This window comes from Poromitra crassiceps (assembly GCF_964638095.1).
Source record: "Poromitra crassiceps genome assembly, chromosome: 2".
NCBI lineage: Eukaryota > Metazoa > Chordata > Actinopteri > Beryciformes > Melamphaidae > Poromitra > Poromitra crassiceps.
Window position 1 is genome coordinate 40,180,834 of NC_139624.1, and position 20,560 is coordinate 40,201,393.

At 44.5% G+C, this 20,560-nt stretch overlaps 1 protein-coding gene across 1 annotated transcript in view; it reads right to left on the reverse strand.

Moving 5' to 3' along the window:
- pcloa (piccolo presynaptic cytomatrix protein a) overlaps positions 1–20,560 on the reverse strand; it is a gene marked incomplete at both ends in the record, with an annotated part of 90,960 nt that overhangs the window by 33,547 nt on the left and 36,853 nt on the right. The window contains 4 exons of the mRNA XM_083662139.1: positions 1,233–3,300; positions 6,872–8,412; positions 9,027–13,077; positions 13,839–15,938. Of these exons, the coding sequence (XP_083518265.1) occupies positions 1,233–3,300; positions 6,872–8,412; positions 9,027–13,077; positions 13,839–15,938 (9,760 nt within the window). The remainder of the gene's footprint in view (positions 1–1,232; positions 3,301–6,871; positions 8,413–9,026; positions 13,078–13,838; positions 15,939–20,560) is intronic.

The window sequence follows — 20,560 nt, forward strand, 5'->3', positions numbered from 1 at the left end:
TAGATCAGTGTTCCCCAAAGACTGGGTCGGGACCCACCAGGTGGATCGGAGGAGATTTTGTTTGGGTCCCCAAATAAATTTGCAGAATTTCTGTTAGTCTTTTATTTAAAATGTGTATATTGTTTTACTGAGAGCAAATAAAAACAATGAGACAGCCCGTGTTAACTCCACCTAAATGCATTTATTTGGTCTAATTTATAATGTATTTGATGTGTATATGTTTTCAATAACTTATGCAAAAAGCAAATTTATGATTTACCAAACGTATTCCTTCCGTATTCCAAACGTAAACCAACCATTTCCTTCGAAATGGCTGGTTTACCTATTGAAGATAATAGGTGATGTGGAACTTTCAGTAAAAAAGGAACGTTCATTTATTCACAAATTCGCTCTTCTCATGATTTATAGATCAGCCTGTTGTGAATTGGTTTGTCATTTTTAAAGTCGGCCCCCAGAAGATAAGTTTCGGAAACACTGGTCTAGATTGACAACATCCTGTACCAATTACATCAATTTTGTTGTGGAGGCACTTTTTCAGTGTATCATTAATGTGTGTGTGTGTGTGTGTGTGTGTGTGTGGGGGGGGGGGGGGGGGGGGGGGCATGTTCTTAGCTTATCTAACCTGAGTTTTGAAGAAGGATTATTCTGCTATAGTGGCTCAAGCCTTGTGTGCTTAACAAGAAGGATTTGAAAGACTATGGAAATCTTCTTTAAGACTCATGGAATAATGCTTTATTTTTCAAGTGGCTGTATTGAAACACAAACAACAGCATGCTCTATATAAAATGCAGGCTGCCAAAGAGAGAGATAGCTATGCGAGGAGGACAACCTCCCACACAATATACTGTAGCTGTAAAAGAAAGATAATACTGCATGGTGCAATGAACATATATAGAAATATACAAACAGAAACACAATGCATGCATAAAGATACATTCAAACAAACCCCAACAGAAAAGAATGCAAGATGGACAGAAACATGCATGCAAATCAAAACTCAACAGTTAAGCCTAATACATTGACATACAAAATAAAAAAAGATGATAGGCTACATTCACTGAGATACACGGATAAACATGAAAACACAGACACACGTGGATATTTGATAAATATGCAGTAGCTAAATATCCTAAAGGTTACAGAGTGCATGCAAGAAGTACCACATCCAAACAGTCCCCAAGATGAAACACTGAATAGGAAAAGTGTGACATTGTGACAAGGTTGTTTTTTACCTTCACTGTCTGACATGGTGCCCTGAAGGTCATCCAGCATTGCATAGCCCCTACCCCTGGTTGGCTCCTCCCTCATATGCTCGTGTTGCTGGGAGTCCTGCAAGGACAGGCATGAACCAAACTGGTCTCTTGAATCAGCAGAGATGGGTGGCAGAGGTCCTGCTGATGCTCGGGCCATGCCCATAGGCTGCCCAACAGGGCTCAGTGGACTCTCTTCCTCTGAGTTCTGGGCCACTATGGGGATTCGACCACGGCCACTTTGCACAATAGGCAGACTTGTGGGTTTGGTCCGACCAGATGGGGTCTGGTAGCTTGACCCATCCCCAGATGCTTCACCGTCCCCCTTAAGCCTAAGGGATGAGCTAGAAGGGTCTCTTTTGATGGACAAGTCGAGGCCATAGCAAGAAGTAGGTCTGGACGAGGGTCTAGAGCGGCTACCACTAGGATAGGCAGAGTCCAAGCCCAGGCCCTGGCTCAGGTTTAGTGAACCAGCCAAGTTGGCACCCAAGGTGGAACCCAGGTATTTTTGCTGCTCTGCAATATTCTTGCGTAGGCCAAAGGTAAGCTCATCTTGCATGAGTCGGCTGGATCTTGGGGATACACTGCTAGTCCCAAGATAATTGGTATAGTCTGTCTCCAAACCTCTGCTGTCTGTAATAGAGGAGTACTTGGAGGAGATCTTAGGATCTATTAGTGGAGCCTTGTGTTTTTGGTATAGCATTGATGCTGGAAGTTGCTTAGCTGCCTGCTTCTCTAGAGTAAGTCTACTGATGCTATACTTCTCTGACTTTGGGTAGTGTCTTTGGGAGTAACTAGAGATGCCAGTGCTAGGGGTATAGTAGTGGTGGGAGAGACCAGCCAGTTGTTCTAAGCTTTCTGTCCCAGTACTTCTCCTGAACTCTTGCTTCAGCTGCTGCTTCAGGAGCTTCAGTTCATAGGGCTCCTCCATCGAATCCTCCTCATCAGGGGTTTTTCCATAAGTATGGAGTCTGGCTGCAGAACCCAAGTAGTCAGTAGACCCTAGATCTGCTGCACTTCTGCGCAGCAACTTCTCTGCCTTGGCTAGCTCCCTCTCAGCCAGGCTATAGGACGCAGATAGGCCTGTGGAGCCCTTGGCCAGTTCTGCAGCATCTTCTAGCAGGATGTAACTCCGGGGTGTATGGTGGTCCACATCTGTATAATAGGAATCAGAGACAGTTGACATGGGGCTCCCTGCAATACTTCCCCCTTCTAAGGCTCGGAGGTCCAGGTGGTTGCCATATTTGTCATATTTGACTCCCAGGTAGGCAGATGATGTGGGATCTGGCTGGCGGCTGATGACATCATATTTGGTTGCATCCAGCTCTGAGAGGAGGGCTGCTTGCCTGGCTGCTTTCTGTTGGAGCAGGAGCATCTGGTGGTAGCTTTGCTGCTGGGAGCTAGTGAGCGAGGGGACAGATGAGTAGATAGATTGAGACTGGTAGGACTGGGGGGTCTGGTAGAGAGACTGCTGGTATTGGCTTTGAGGGTACTGGTATTGTGAGTATTTCCCATATTCATGTTTTGTTTGAGGTGGGACAAACTCCTCCAGTTCTGACTGTGGTGCTGTCCTAGGACGCTCAAGACCATGACCTCCAATCTCCTCATCTTCACCACCTCCACGGCCACCTCTCGTCTCCCGGATGTTACTGACCTCACTGTCTGACATGTAGTCTCTGTCTTCAGCCACGCTCTGCAAATAGGCCCTTTCCCTCTTCTCCCTCTCCTTCAGTAGCGCATCTTTTCTGCGATTAATGCCCATCTCCAAGTACCTAAGCTTGGCATCAATCTCTTTCTCCTCTTCATCTAGCTCTGCCTGCTTTTTGCGGAGCTTGGACGACTCACGCTCCACCAGATCTAGCTCACGATCAATGTCTTGTAGGATCTTGGCACGTGCCATGTTAGAATTGCGGCACATTCTCCGGCGGGCAGAACCAGTGTTGTATGCTGTCTGGCCACTGGCAGTTGACTCATCCTCTGAGGGTGGATTGGGGAGAGTCCTCTTCACCTTCTTTTGAGTGCCTGTCGGTGTACCACCAGAGCCTTTCCCCTGTGGGGGAAAAAAATAAAACATTGCATTAGTTTATGCAGGACACAGAAGTCATAGTCTACACCCCAGCTGTAATCAGCTGAAAACGTCAATTGGATCAGCGTTTCTAATCATTCACCAATCACATCCATTCTCACATCAAGGCATTCCATTTAAATATGCCTCCGTCCTACAATGAGCTTTGCTACTCCAATACTGCCACACACATCACCGCTGCTGCTGCTGCCTAAGCTTTGCCTCCACCACCCCAGCCTCTATCTTTCTAGTTCAGAGTCTGCATGGCTCAAAGGCTAAACATATATTCAATGTCTTGCTTTGGGCTCACTCTTTTATACCCATGGCTGATTCTGCATTGCACTCTCTGATTGGCTTAGCATGCTGCATGCCTAATTGAGGGAGCACCTTCTGTAAAGAGTGGAGTCATACATAACTGTATTTCCATTTGTGGCAATAAATGGTTAAATCTATGACAAGAGTGTTGCTGACTGATATATATGTGCTGAACTAGTTCTTGTTTATGTTGAGTTTTGTTTTCTTGTGTTTCTTCTTCTTCTTTTATATATATAAATATATATATATATATAATATATATATATATATATATATATATATATATATATATATATATATATATATATATATATACATACATACATATAACTTCCTTTCCTCCAACAAGAATGAGTCAGCTGGACATACTCTGCAGAACTTGGAAAATGACTTTCTCTTACCCTTATTATGCAAATTAAATAAACTTGAGAGAATTGCTAAATCTTGCATGATTTCAATGATGCATTCAAATTAACAAGGAGCAAAAATCGGGGGAAAGTGGATGAATTCTAGTGTCTGTCTGCCTTAATTATACTAAGTTAAAACATATGACTGCATGAAAGCTTGTTGGAAAACAGTTTATTGATTACCCTTTGTGCTTCCCAGTAAGATAGGTATCCCTGCCCACAAGTGTTCCAGACTGCTCACAAAATTATACCTTCTGGTCTCAAAAGAAGTCATTTATTCACATTAGGCCTCTATGGATCTCTGACAGCTCAATATTTTCTTGCAAGCTCAGCTTTTTGTCCAGCCTTTTATGTATGTATGAGGTTCTCAACAGTGAATCGCCAAGGCATGAAACTGACTATCATACCCCTTGAGGGCCAGAAGCAAAATAAGAAGCCTAAGTTTGTGTGTGTAACCTATGAATAAATCTTTCAGTTATTTCTTTTTACTCCGCTGCATGTCCCCCTGTATGTCTGCCACCCAAAATCAAATTAGAGGTTTGCAGGGAACAGTTTACTTCAAGTGCTGCTCAAAATGCATTATACGGCTAAAGTGCATGAATCTTACAAGTGGAATAATGCAGAATTTAGGCATTACCATAATGAACATTCCAGTCTGCATTTGTTAACTTCACGACTGTCCCCATAAGCGAGAGTTGAGAGGGGTTGTCAGTCACTTGCCCTAGTCTGAGGTTACAACGATGCCATGGAGAACGAATTGAAATGGATAGAAACAGTGGCAGTACACAACATAATTTCCAGATGAGTACATTTCACGTTTCAAATCTAATTTAGCATTATATTCTCTTAAATATCACATTAAATGTTAAATGTGAATGCATCTGCCATTCCATCTAGAGCTTTTATTTAAAATATTGAGCTGCTAAGGTCCAACTGTGGTTCTGATCCTGTGACAGTTGACCCGAAAAAATGATGCCTAAAGCCTGTTAACACATTCACTGCCAGCCGTTTTTTCAATACTGTAGGTAGCTTCTGCCAAGGTTTTTTTTTGAGGATTCTGGCTCATCTTTCAAGAGCCGAGGATTCTTTTCTGTTAGGATTTTGTGAACACAAAATATCTCAAAAGAACTAATAGAATGTGTGCTTTCTCTGTCTAAAAGAGTTAGTTTGTAGAATTAGTAGTTATGTAGGAATTAGCAGTTGAATACAGCATGGTTTCAGCGTCTGAAAATTTAAGCTGAGATAAATGGCTTTTTGTGAAATTCGATAGAACAGTCACTTTAACCATTTATTTTTGGCGTAAGACGTCAGACATCTAAACAATAGTTTTGAACAGTAATTTCCTCCATAGCAGCAGGAAACCCCCCTCTCCTTCAAACTCCTCCCTCCGTGTGTGTTTTCCTCCTCCCTCCGTGGCTGCACAAGCGAGGCTCTGCCTGTCTGTGCTGCCTGGCTGCTGGCGGCTGCTCTTTGGGCGAGTCTGCATGGGGCTCGTTCGTTTCGGTTGTGGGCTCAGCTGGAATGAAGCTGCGTGCGATTGTGGGCTTTCTGCCGGTGTTTCAAAGTGTGTTGCACCCATAATCTATTATGCAAATTTGCAATCCCCCACCGCCAGCTCCCTGCGCGAAAGCGAAAGCGTTTTCGCCAATCCATTTTACAGTATGAGAATGGTTTCCTCGCGCGTTCCCCTGCAGTTTTGGCTTGGCTTTTTCTAGTCTGGAGAGCACTGTCGCCACTTAGTGGGTCGGTGGAATGGGTTGTACACGTTCGGTGGCTTCCATATTTATATAGGAGATGTAAAAGGGTTAGATCAACGTCCCACCGTCAAAATTTTTTTTTTTTTTTTTGGGACGAGTTGACTCGCCATTGGCAGTCAACCGTTGGTTTCTGCTTGACGAGTTGACTCGCCAATGGCAGTGAACGTGTTAAAGATATATATGTGCTGAGCTAGTTCTTGTTTATGTTTTGTTTTTTGTGTTTTTTCCCCATGTCTTCTTTTTATGTCCTCTTGTTTCGTTCTGTTGTTCTGTTTTGTCCTACTGGTACTGTATATGCTGGTAGAACACTGGTGATTTTAGTTTATGCAGTAATGCAATTACCATTGCATTCTATCACACTTCTAAAGATATAGTTGAAATATATTATATTATATACTGTATACAATCAACCAAAACATAATTTGTGTGTATTGAAAGAAAACTACCCTATATTAACCCACAATCTTAGCAGGTCTAATTTGCAATGAAAAGCACTATATTTGATTAGGAGAGGTGAAAATCATTCAGAGAATTCCACCAGGCAGTATCAACAGCTATAGAAGGAACTTAAACGCTAAAATAAATACATTTCCTTTACAGCAGTAAAATCTAAGGCTGCTATAATGAGCCAGAGAGAAATAAAACTGACCGGCAACATCATTTTAGTATTATGATGGTATATTATGCAGGGGTTCCCAACCTTTTTTGGCTTGTGACCCCACTTTGACGTTCCAAAAATCTAGGGATCCGAGATGTTCAAATCTCGGTACAATATCGGTAATATCATCAGTGACATGACATCATCAATGATGTCACATGTAACAGTATGGTGACTTTTTTTCCTCAGAATTCTGACTTTAATTGTAGAATTCTGACTTTTTTCCCCTCAGAATTCTGACATTAAAATCAGATTGCTGATTTCTCCCCCTCAGATTTCTGACCCCAAGGTTGGGAACCACTGTTGTAATGCATAGTACTGTACTAATCACTAAGGAAAGTTAAAGCACAAATAAGGCCCTCGTTTTCATAAAGACAAAATTATGCCAGTGTTAAATGTAATGACAATTATATACTCACAGTGTAGCTATCGCCATACTGTGTACCAGATGACGCTCTTTCTTCTCCTGTTGGACTCATAGGCTTAGGATCAGACATGGATCTCTGCATGACCTTTGGTCCCCTAGGACTTGCTGGAGAGAGGTTCAGTGGTTCAGTAGTACTTCCTCTTAGTTTTTGTGGGCTTGTGTCACCCAGTGATTTCTCATAGGAGACAAACTCAAGGGATTTGCTAGGAGATATACAGGGGGATATAGGGGAATAGAGTACTTTGGGAGATTTGGGAGGGGCTTGAAGGGTGGAGGACTCAGCTTTGAGGTTGGGGGACTGGCCTATTTCTAAGGGAGTGGGTCGTTTCTTTGGTGAGGTCCGTTCAGAATCAGACAGCTCCATTCTGGTGTCCATTCTTATGTTCCCTTCTGTGTCAGTCTGTATAGAGATCTCTGTGTGAGCTTGAAGAGACATGTCTGACTGCCCATTTCTATCTCCCCTTGCAGTGCGAGGCCTGCTTCGCCGGCTTCTTGACTGAGCTTCCCACTCCTCTTGATCCTCATCATCCGTCTGCACGCAACTATCAACACTCTTTTTAGCAGTCCTCTTCTTCCTCCCTGCTGTGTATGCTTTGCTGACTGCATCATCCTCTTCATCTGTCTGGCACCCGCTATCTGTGATCTTTCGGGATAGCACTGTGCCATCAGGTCCTAAGACGACTGCTTCCTGTGGGCCACGCCCCGGTACATCGGGATACATCTGCCGACGCTTTTGCTCCTCCAGTTGCACACGGAGCTGCTCTTGGAGCCTCTGAATCTGCTCAAGTTGCTGCTGCTGCTGGGCATAGGTCTCTTTTTGCATCATAAGGTGAGCCTGTCTCTCCTCCTCCTGCTGGGCCAGAATATGCTGCTTCATGGCCTGCAGCTCCTCCAGCTCCTTTTGTACAATGAGTTGCTCCTGTTCACGGAAACGTTGTATCTCGTGGCGCTCCCACTCTAACTCTTCAGCCACACGCTGTTGCTTGAGCTTCTCCATCTCTAGCCTGTCACGCTCTGCCTGGTACTGGCCATCCCCAGGAACCATGGGTGAGGACAGCGCCTCCAGTGAGGCAGCTATGGCCTCCAGGGACGCGTCCGTGTAGGTGTCAAGGGATAGTGATGTTGTTGTGGTGGTGACACCATCAGCAGCCCTGGTACCCTCCTTGGAGATCTCCAGATTCAGTGGGGCATCTCCTTGCTCTCCCGTTGCAGTAATGGAGATGGTAGAGAGGAAACTGTGGGACCGTGTAAGTGGCAAGTTCTGGAGGTTGGACAGGGATGGCATGGTGTCACTGGTATGCATACCCGAGGGGGTGTTGTGTGTAGTACTAAAGATGGACCCAGGTTGGGTGGTAATGGCATATGTAGATGGGATTGGTGCCGCGACAGATGAATAGACCACCCCATTTGATGACCTTAAGACACTGCTTGTGCCAAAGAGTGTACCAACAGGACCTGTTACTCTGGCTTGTGAATAAGGTGGAATTGTCATTCCTGCATATGCCCCTTTTTTGGAGTAGTCCACAGCTTCACCTGTCAAAAGTCAAAAATATCAGTTGAATCCAAATAATACAGACTGGTTCAATGTTGAAGAAGTAAACAGCAAGCTATGCTTCATCCAAATTATGGAAAAAGGTGGAAAAAGCGGATAAAAATAAAAATAAACACTTTTCAGAAGTGCAACAAGCCCAAACATTATGTAACAGCATGCAGACACATGCAAAAATAAAATAAAAGATTTAGAAAAAAAAAGAAAAACAATTAACGTCCATGCAAATCAGGATGATAAATGATTAAACAAACAAAAAACGCCACTTAGCCATGAATGAGTGAAGGCAGTTTGAAGTGACATTTCAGTGAGAAGTCTGCAATGTCGCTGCACTGACCTGCATCGGAAATCCAATCTCCAGAAGTGCGACAAGCCCAAACAATAATGTAACAGCATGCAGAAACATGCAAAAATATTATCAAGAAAGAACAAACAAAAAAGAAAAGAAAAAGAAAAAAGAAAATTTAATGTCCATGCAAATCAGGATGATAAATGATGAAACAAACAAAAGAAAAATGCCATATATATTAGCCGTGAATGAGTGGTGGCAGTTCAAACTGACATCTCAGTGAGAGGTCTGCAATGTCACTCCACTGACCTGCATCGGAAATCTTTGCTGAAGTAAGGTCTACTGCACCCTCTGTGGTGCCACTGAAATTATAGCTGTTCTTGCTTTTGTAGAAGAAGAGTCCAGCCTCTGCCAGGTTAGTGTCAGACATCGAAGGTTTGATTCCACTGAAGCCTCTCATTCCATAGGGTGAGCGGTCATATTGGTAATGGTCATCTCGATATCCAAAACGGTCTTCGGGCAGAGGTGTGGTGGCCTGCTGAGTGGTGCAGCTTCCTGCGAATGGGAGCGTGTACACAACATCACAACATACGGCTCTTTTTGCTGCAGTTAGATCCACAGGTTTGCCATCATCCTCTGTGATCACAGCTGTCACCACTTCTGCAGAAGCAGCATCCACTGACACCACAGTGTTGAATGGTTTTGTTGTACTAAGGTCCACGGCTCCTGCCACTGTAGCTGTACCTGTGGTTAATCCATTGGCCACACAACCTGGAACAGGAGTGGGAGCGATAGTGATAGGAGGGGTCTGGAAGGTTCCTCCACCTGTGCTTGATCCAAATGAGAGGTTGATGGGAATCTCTGCATTGGTAGTGATGGAGGGCTGATAATCAATTGGTCGATAGATAATTTGAGAAATGGGCTCAAATGATTTGTTTTTTGTTAGCTGAAGGGGCCCTGAAGATGCTTGTGAGGTGTCTACACTGTCATACCGCTGGATAGTTGCAGCGCAGGTGACAATGGTGATGCTATCCGTAAAAATGGAGACAGTGGATGATTCAGTGCTGAGGTTGACCACAGGTGACTGCACTGCACTGTTCTGGCGAGCATTGACGTCATTTGCAAAAGACTGACATCGTAGGTCCACACCATTCATGTCTGATTCCGGGTCCACCTTCATGGTCCTAAGGTCTACCACCTCACCAGGTTGGTATGCCTGTCCATTCTGTGCTGGCAGTTGGTGTTTAGGTTTCTCCATTGAGATTGGAACACCATTTGCTCTTGGAGCTGGCATTGGAGGTTGTGCCCTTTCATGTACAACAGAGACAGTGGTTCTTTGGACTTCGGTAGTGACCACCTGAGAAACATGGTTAGGTGTAACCACAGGTGGCTGTGCCGAGGCAGATACAGCTTCAATAATATGACAAGAACTAGATACATGTTTTTCTGGGCCACAAATCTCTTGGCTTTCTACAGACTCAATGACTCGCGTGTATGCCAGAGGGACCCTGGTTGTTTGTGGAGAAGGTAGTTGTGGATGTTGCTGTGGATATTGAGGTTGAGGCTGTGGTTGATGATAACTTTGGGGTTGAGCTTGTCGTGAAGGAGATGCTGGACCAGGAGTAGAGGGGGCTTGGGTTGTGACACCCTCTACTGGAGAACTGGGCTGAGATGGCAATGTGATGACCACATAGGTGTCACGGAGATTACTGGCATATCTTGGTGAAGGAGGAGAGGGGTGAAACGGCTTGCTTTCAGAAGAGGGACTCAGATTCAGGACTACGTCAGTGGGGCTTGTGGCAAGTACAGTGGGTCTTGGTGGATGTGGGACATGGGCAGGCGAAGATGGCTGGGAGCCAGGTTTTGGTGCAATTGGTGGTTTGACACCATCCCCTGGCCTGGGGCTATATGTCATCCCAGTGGGAATAGATGGCTTTGGGGGAACTGGAGGGGGAACATGAGGTTTGTATGTTGGGGCGACTGGTTGTCTTACAGGTGATCCTTGAGTTGTAGTCAATGCCATTGGTTCTTGCCTGATTGGAGTTGCTGGAGCCTGAGCTGGAAGTGGAACTGGAGGTTTTCTGGGGAAAACTGTAGGCTTTGGTGGGGTGGGTGGAGGCAGTGGAGGTGCAACAGGTACATCTGCTTTTTCCTGAGAGTTAGCCCTGCGTAGGATGTTTGGCTTAGGGGGCACAGGTGGGGCAGTTGACACTAAGCTAGGTGTAGTGGGTGTGTACTGGGGGACGGTAGGTAAGGGTGATACACTGGCAACCACAGGAGCTGATGGTCTTGAGGGTGCACTGGATAAATCTACAACATCAGACTGGGATGCTGTAATGATGCTCTGAGGTTGCTTATCTGATGTGGATGACGGTGGAACCTCACAAACCACCGCTACAGGTGATGGTATAGGTGATGTTACTACTGGTGTTTCTGATGAAGCAGCTGTCTCTTCTCCCTTTTTATACATACTCAACTCCTCATCAGAAGACAATTCTCCTGAAGAGCACTGGGTCACCTTTAAGTCTGGAATGGGGTGGAGTGCCCTTCTGAACGCTGTGCCTTCAACCTCTGGCTCCTGTTGAGTTGGACTCGTTCCAGGGGTCAGAACTCTCTTCATGAGCTCCTCATAGGCAGCTTCAGCATCAAGCAATGGCTTCCCGTCCTTTCCTAGTGTTACTGTACTGCTTTGGGAGATGGTACACTCAGCAGGGTGCAAAACAATTTCTGGTTTGGTGCTTTCTTGTACTGGCTGCATCTTTTGATATTCTTGCTCCAGCTGTATGAACTCCTTCCTTTTCTTTACCATGTCTTCATAAACTTCATCTGGTGATCTCAGCTTTTTGGGCTGAGGAGGAACAGTGATCTTCTCTGATTCGGCTTTTGAACTATCAATAAGGGACTCGTAGGCATAGTCTTCAATGAGCATTCCTCCATAAAGGGACTCTTTCCCTGGTTGGATCTCATTTTTCTCAACTGTTGGAGACTTAGCCCTCAGCATTATCTCTTCATAAGCCTCATCAGCAGTTTTGAGAGGTTTTATCTGTGATTTATCAGCATTTTGATCATCAGTTGGGGAGTGAAGAGATACTGATGTAGGCAGTTGATAACTTTTCTGGACTGCTACAATCTTTGCAGCATTGATTTCAAACCCTTCAGGGTCAGATTCAATGCTGGGGGAGAAATCAGAGCAGGATGAGCGTCTTATCTCCTCCATTTCAGCCTCCTGCCTCAATTCTTCGGTTGGTGAGGCATCTTCAATGGGAGAGAGGTTGCTCGGTGGTGTCTTTGGACGTTCTCGTCTCCTCTGGCGAATCTCTTCTTTGTCTTTCTTGGACTTTTTCCCAGATCCCTTCTGTTTCTCTTGTTCCCTGAGGAGCTCCTCCTCCTCCCGTAACTCTTCTTCCTCCGAAGAGTCTTCAATAGTTGGTAGCATCTGACCAGGTTGTCTGTGTTTGGCTTTTCTGTGTTGTTTCCCCTCACCAGAGCGGATATGGCTGGGGCTACTATCACTGTCTTCATCCAGAGAGGAGAGAGATGTTGGAGATGTGCCAGGAGTGAAACTAGATGCATGCAGACTGGATGACCCTCTGGACCGGTCATCTGGTGAGTCTGTGAGGCTTTCCATTTCAATCTCTCCATCATCATTAGGGACACACATAGGGGTGCTCGTTGTGTTGAGCTCCATAGTTCGAAAATTACGAACTGCAATGCCTCTCTCTGGCTCCCCTTCTTTCGTTTTGGCTCCCACTTCTTTCTCTATCTCAGGTTTATTCAATGAGGAGCAGAGCTGTATGTCTTCTTCATCATCTGGGCTTATGGTGCTCTTCTTGAGAAGTCGTCTGGCTTTTCCCGATGTCGTGATGTCAGTTGTCGGCTCCATCCGTTTCTTCTCCTGCTCTCTGATCTTTCGCTGGATTAGGTTTTCCTCATCAGATGGAGAAGCATCCTCATTCTCACTCATCTCTATGATCTGTTTTCGAATGAAATCCTCATCGTCCCCAGACACAGGGCTTTCTTTTCCAAAGCTCTCACTGCTGTCATCCAATGAATCTGTGGGCACAATGAGTGAATCTGTGGGCACAAGGAGTTTTTTCTTTGGGGTACCAGTGGTAGTTTTCTTCCCAGAAAGTTCTCTGTCTTCTTCTGAGCTGGGCGAGTCAGGTGAGAGAGGAAGCACCTCTAATTTACGCCTGGTCTTTAGTGTGTCAGTGAGTTTCTCCTCATTATTTGGTTGTATGCTTGCTTGTGCCTCAAGAATGGGAAGGACTGTGCTCTCAAGCTTAGCTAAGTCTGTAGGGCTGGTGGGACTGCTCTCATTGGGAGCTATTTCTTTTCCTCCAGGCTCTTTCAGGGTCTCCTCCACCTTTTTCGCCTGTTGGATTAAAATGAGAAACAATCATTATTAATTTCCTTCAAATATTACAATAAAACCCTTAAATTATAGCCCTAATATGGGATAACTTGAGTGTGCTAAATGTGTACTACATACTGTATGAATATAGATTCTTGAGAAGGAGGAAATGTGGATGGAAATAGACTTTTGTAACTTAATTTATTTATTAGATGAAGTAATTTGAATGTACAATTAAATTCATATCTGAATCTATTAATCACTTTCATGTAAAAAATGTTGGCTTCGTTCCGTGCTTTGGATTTGTGTGTGTTTATATAATGGAACACAGGAAGCCAAAACATGGGATTTGAGGCATTGTTTTTGATTCTTTTTAAACTTATTAATTCATACTTCTATACAAGAACAGTACACCATGACTTGACAGCTAAAGAGTGCACAGAATTAGAATTATGTGTAAGCTGTAAACTACTCTAAGATAAATGCCATTGTCAAAATAATTCTGTAATCAATGCTATTATTGTACAAAAGATAATAATTTTAAATACTGTACGATATTTAGTTGAACCAGTTCATAACATCGTGTTAATGTGACTTCCAGATTTAACTTAATGCATTTGTTACAGTAGAAATATAGCCAATAATGTACAGTACACTGCTAATGTATGAATGATATTATATTTATGGTAATTGGTCAAAATCAAACCTTTTAAGTCATCAAAGCAGGAGCGCTCTAATACAACACTAGACCACTACTTGCTACATACTACTACAGTCACCTCTGCAACTGCATCTGCCTCATTGGGCTTTTCCAGAAGCTGAGCTTCAGTCTCCTTTTTCTCTTCTGTGTCAGCATTCTCTTCCTTTGGGCCTTTGTCTTTGTCCTGTTCACTAACTACAGAGACTGGGGTGTCAGGTTCTGCTAGAGGGACTGGAGCTATAGAAAAACCTTCATTTTGAAAAGCAGTCTCAGATGTTTTATCCTCCTTTGATATTGTGTTATCTCCTACATCATTCCATGCACTGCCCTCTTTGTTGCAGACTGCGTTTGCAATTGCCTCTGATGCTGAAATATGTTCCTGTTTGTTGCCAACATGTAGGCCTATGGGTTTCTCTTCAGAGACTTTATCTGAGCTGCGTGTCTCATTATCCACAGATGAGGACACCATATCTCTCTCACTTTGCTGTGGCTCCTTGACATTGACCTTCTCTTGCTCATTAGCATCAGGAGCTGGGGAAACAGACTTGACCACTGCTTTTTCAGATTTATCATCTACTTTTGGCGCTTCAACCTTTGTATCTACATGTTTCTGCTCTTCCCCCTTTTGTGCTACACTCTCTGCTTTGGCCATTGTATCTTTCTCTTCAGACTTCTCTGCCAGTGAGACTATCTCCACAGGGCTTTCATTCACTGGGAATTGCTCATTTTGTGCTGCTGGTTTTTCCTGTTGATGTGTCTGTTTCTCTTCTTCAGAAACTTTTTCACACACTGGGACAGGCAGAGCTGGCTCTGTTGCTTTGGGCAGCAGACATGGCTCTCCGGCTCTTTCCAATTCTTTTTTCTCCATAATGTTTTCAGTAGAGAAGGCTGCTGGACTCGATTCTGATTCTTTATCATGAACTTTCTCCTCAAGAAGTTTCGGCTCATTGGCCTTCTCAGCTGTTTTCTGTTGAAGTGCTTTCTCCTCAACAACCTTCTCTTCAACTGTTTTCTCCTCAAACTTAGCTTCCATATCAGCTACTTTCTTCTCAACCACATACTCCTCAACAGCTTTCTCCTGAACTATTTTCACATCAGCCACTTTAACTACAATATAGGTAGAGTGTTCTACATGTACCTCTTTAGCCTCACCTTTCTCTTTCAGAGTGGCAGGCTGTTCTTTCACTGTAAATGATGGGATTTCTTTAGCATTTTCTAAATCTTTTGGTGGCTCTGGGACCTCAACCTTGTCAACAGAGGCTACTGGAGCTGAATTTTCTACAACTCCCGCTGTGGGCGAAGGTGCCTCCTTTGAAAAATTCGGCTTTTCTGTCGTTTTTTTCTTGATGTCAGGTGCTACACTTTCTGCCTCTGTGTTTTTGGTGGTGCCTGCATGATCCACATGAAGAGCTGTATCTACTCTATCTGGTGCTGGGGTCTGCTCAGCTGGAGTTGCCGGGGGCTCAACTTCCTGAGGGTTCCTAGGTGGTTGAATTTGCCCTAGCACCTCTGCTACTTTCTCCTCTTTTACAATGGGAGCTGTGAGTTCAGGATCAGGCGCGACTGGTGTCTTGTCTAAGCCTTTATCAGGAGATGGCTTTTGCGGCTCACTTTCCACAGGATGAGCACTGGCAGTTTCACTCTCTGCTTGTTGCTCAGCATTAGATGGCTCTGTCTGAAGTGAAGGCTGCTCCTCTACTGCTTTCTCAGAGCTACTCTGCCGTTGTTCAACTGCTGAGACTTTGGGGACATTCTCCACTACACTCTCTGAAATGGGAGCTTCTTGCACAGACTCAGAAATAGGCTCAGATACTGGTTCAGTTGCTTGAGGCTGTTCTTGCTCTTTTGACTGTGGTGTCCCTTGAAGGCTGATATCAGAAGGATGGGTACTATTAGAAAGAGGGAAATTGTCCTCAGGTGGAACTGGTGCACTATCGGGTGCTGGGGTGGGTGCAAGCACTACCTTGGTCTCAGGAGCGGCTGGGGTTTGTTCTGCTGCTTCTACCACAGGTGTGCTATCTATAGCAGCAGGGGCAGGGGTGGAGGAGAGGGGAGGGGCTGCAGCAGGTGTTTGCTTCTTGGGGGAAGCCATGGCTGGAGGTGGCATATCTCCCAGCTGGCCCGATATGGCTCTTTGGGTCTGGCAGTTCAGGCAAAGCCATTCTTTCTGTAAAACAAAAGATAAATAGTTGAAAATTAATATTACAGTACTTGTTTAAAATGTTCAGTTATTGTTTCATATTATGCTTTCTAACTCTTCATTAGTAACTAGTTGGTATAGATCTTTTGTATGAAGTGCCTGTTTTCCATTGTATGAAATTACTTCATGACACTGTGTGCTGCTAATGCTAGTATAGAATTATTAGGAAATGTCATTCTGCCATTCTGAAACATTTACTGAACAAATGTTACAGAGTTTCTACGTAGTTAAAACGTCACTGTGACAAGGAGCCCATGTAACGTCTTCTATTCCCAGGCCAGCTTCTTACATTTATGGGACTTACTGTAGAAATAGGTCCATCTATAATGCATGGTAATGGGACAGGGGTTTACCAAAGCATGGCAGAAAAGCTTGGGTGGCTTGCACAAGCATTTCATGCCACAGACTTAGCAGAACTGCGTTTGAGTGTGTACGTGTATCTGTAATATTGTATAGCTTGGTGTGGGTGTGTGTTGTGCACATGTCAGTAGTATGAATCCTACTGTAAACCAGTATTTCCCCTCCAAATTCAACCATTTGTAAACATTCACGACTCTAAAAACTAGGTCAGCTTGCATTACAAGTAGCCTGGGTGAGGCAGTGAACCAGGCAGTTTTTGTCTCTAGACCTTCCTAGAGACTCTCTGCTCTCTGAAGATCTTACCGAGTTCCAGTTAAGCTTGCCTTCAAACACTGAAGCCTAACATAGGGAAATTTAAAGAGTGTTTTCAGGCTGCTGTTTATTCTTTAAGTACAACGAAGTCAGCTGGTATGTAGCTCATTGCAAAAGCTCTGAAAATAAACAGTGTTGAACAGTGTTGCAACGGCACAAGAAAGAAAAATATTGCTGGCAAAGCTGTGCTAATCTGTCATCTCAGAGCTCTGCTAATTCTGTCCTGTCATGGCTATCGTATTATTACTGCACATTCTCAGGTGCTCATTTAAAAACACAGGGCTCAGGAGGAATATCAGGGCTGAAGGCGTGTTGGGGGCTATGACTCAAGTGTTGTAGCCGTTAATGGAGTTTAATATCCAATACTGCTTTATTATCCAACACAGGGGGGGAATAAAAGTAATGATAAACATTCACCTTGGGCTTTGAAAAACCCTGCATAGCTAACTAGAGGAATATGAGCAGTGAACTCACAACTTTCATTAAGTGTGAAGAATAAAGATTTTATGAACGACAAATTCAATGAGGAATCCTTTATCTAATATTGTCTCAAAGGCACGCACGCAGCTGCGCACACACACAGACACACACACACACACACACACACACACACACACACACACACACACACACACACACACACACACACACACACACACACATGTCTCAAGAGGAGGTAATAGTGAGCATGTTTTCATCGAGCGTCCATTCTGACGTAAACAGCTCATTCCCATACCGCCAACTTTATGAGCTTTCCGGCGCTGTGATGCTTCTCTGTGACCCCCTCTCTCTCATGCATGCCTCTGCCTGGCTTAACAACAAGCTTTATGCTCAATTCAGCCTTCAGAGAAGATCGCAGCCTTGTTAAGCCACCCAGCACAGATAGGCCACTCTCCAGTGTGCAGAGACTGAGAGAGAGAGAGAGAGAGAGAGAGAGGAAGAGGAGAGAAAAACCAAGAGAATGAGACCGAGTCAGACAGAAGAAGTGAAGTGTAGAGCAAACGAGGAGAGAGTGTCGCAGCGGCAAAGCCGGCGTAAATAAGGCATGAGCCACCATGTCACATGTAGCCGCAGACAGCCTGCCGCGCCTTAACAGTATCAAAGATAGTCCATAAAGACAGACAGACACAGACGCACTCACACACGCCTCACAGTGCCAGGAACACAACTATAAAGAGGCAGAGAAATTGTTTTAAAAAGGTGAATGTTTGAGAGTGTGTGTGTAGAAAGAGAGATACAGAAGCCCAGAAGGGAGGGTTATGAAAGATGTGAGATGATTTAATAAGAGACAGTGAGAAGCAGACCCAGACATAGATACAGACAGACAGACATATACAGACAGACAGACATACATACAGACAGACAGACAGACAGACATACAGACAGACATACAGACAGACAGACAGACAGACAGACATACAGACAGACAGACAGACAGACAGACAGACAGACAGACAGACAGACAGACATACAGACAGACAGACAGATATACAGACAGACAGACATATACAGACAGACAGACATACATACAGACAGACAGACAGACAGACAGACATACAGACAGACAGACATACATACAGACAGACAGACAGACAGACAGACAGACAGACAGACAGACAGACAGACAGACAGACATACAGACAGACATACATACAGACAGACAGACATAGATACAGACAGACAGACAGACATATACAGACAGACAGACAGACAGACAGACAGACAGACAGACAGACAGACAGACAGACAGACAGACAGAGGATGGAGAGGAGTCCCTGAGGTTTGCTGACAGCAGGGAGTTATATTCCCCGACTCGACAGAAATCCAGTTAATCCTCAGACATGAGGACACAACTTAGTACATAGACATAGATGTGTGTGTGTGTGTGTGTGTGTGTGTGTGTGTGTGTGTGCGCGCAGACACGCGCGTAACAAGACAATTTATCAATATGACCCCTCCCCATCCCCCCCCCCCCCCCCACAATTCACCCCCATCCCTGGGAGAACTTGCAGTGGAAGTTTCTCCAGCTTGCCTGCTCGATCTATCACACCAGAGAGAGTAGGTTGAGAGAGAGATGGCCAGCCGCCGATAGGAAACGCTGAAGATCCTGTCAGTCACGTAGTCGGCCAGTCAGCCTCAGTCACTTCAGGCCCTGTCACCGTTGACTTTATCAACACATCACAGATGGCCAAGTGCAAAGCTTTGCTGCCCCCTCACACAGACAAGGTCAAACACACACGCGTGCGTAGTGCGTACACTACGTACGTATGCCCACACGCACACGCACACGTACACACACACACACACACACACACACACACACACACACACACAGTCATTGAAGGGTACACATGCCACACATGCAATCACAAACCCTCAGATAGTGCGGGTGTGTGTTGGCACAGCATGTGTCTGATGACTGCCGTGCAGAGCAGAATCACCTCTTTTTAAGCCATTTTGAATGACTTCCCTGTCCAAGCAGGGGTGTTAATTCCAGTCACTGTCATGCTAAGTGGCCATATCCAATCATTTCCTACCGACATGCCTTTCAGTAATCACTCTGAACACAAAGGGCCAATCGAGTCATTAAGCGGCGAAGCATCTTCCTGGCCTCATGTAATGGTGCATTCCCTTGTTCAGTACTTGGAATAAAACAACTTTCCGACAAAGAAAAGTGCAACGGAACTTCAAGTCATTCAAGTCAAAGATCCCAGTCAGTCATTCAGGCAAGATCCATCTCGTCCAAGTTTGCCAACATAAACACGCCTGACATCACGCAACCCGATCTCCAAAAAAATTGTAAAATAGCAACGTTTGTGGACATACGTTGGTATTTTACGATGTCGGCTAAGAAATTGTAAAATGGGAACGTATGCGTCTACAGCGGTGGGCGTGGTTTGGGCGTGTTTTACGGAGATTTTCTGTTTCTAACCCCTCCCCCTACTCTAATCCTCACCCTAACCACTCAGAACGTTACTATTTTACATTTTTCGAGCCGAAATTGTAAAATAGCAACGTTGGTCCATATCGTTGGTATTATACAATTTTCTAAGAGACTGTGTTGTGCTCTACTAATGTTAGTAGGCTAGTTCAGAATACTAGCAGGCTTATATCTAGTAATGAACAACCATATTACACTACAAAATGGAAACGACAAAGTTGTTACACAAAAACTTTTGTTCCACAAAATTACATGTCAAGTAAAATCAAGTTTTATTAAGTACAAAGAGACTTCAGTTTACCTTTCAACGTGTGCTCCGCCATACTGCTGTGACAACACAGTCTCTTAGAAAATTGTATAACACCAACGATATGGACCAACGTTGCTATTTTACAATTTCGGCTCGAAAAATGTAAAATAGTAACGTTCTGAGTGGTTAGGGTGAGGATTAGAGTAGGGGGAGGGGTTAGAAACAGAAAATCTCCGTAAAACACGCCCAAACCACGCCCACCGCTGTAGACGCATACGTTCCCATTTTACAATTTCTTAGCCGACATCGTAAAATACCAACGTATGTCCACAAACGTTGCTATTTTACAATTTTTTTGGAGATCGGGTTGTAGAGCACTGTCACGTAGCTAACATTAATGGGTAAAGGCTGTACCATGTTTTCCTGAGCAAATGCCCTGGAATGCATTCAGATCAGAAGTCGGGAAAACCAACTCAGATCTCCTGTATCGACTTTCAACTTCCAGTGGATTGCAGTATAAAGCTGCACTCGGCAACTTCAACACATTGGCAGCTCCAAATGGGACCAAGTCTGAGAAATTTAAACTTCAATACCCAGAAGTCATATAACGTGACGTCAGTGAACTGTCCACAGCACGTTCATGTTTACCAACCCCTTGACCATGGGCTCTGCAAACAGTAGCATGGGTGAGTCATAACCAAGCAGGATCTACGTTGCGTATGCACG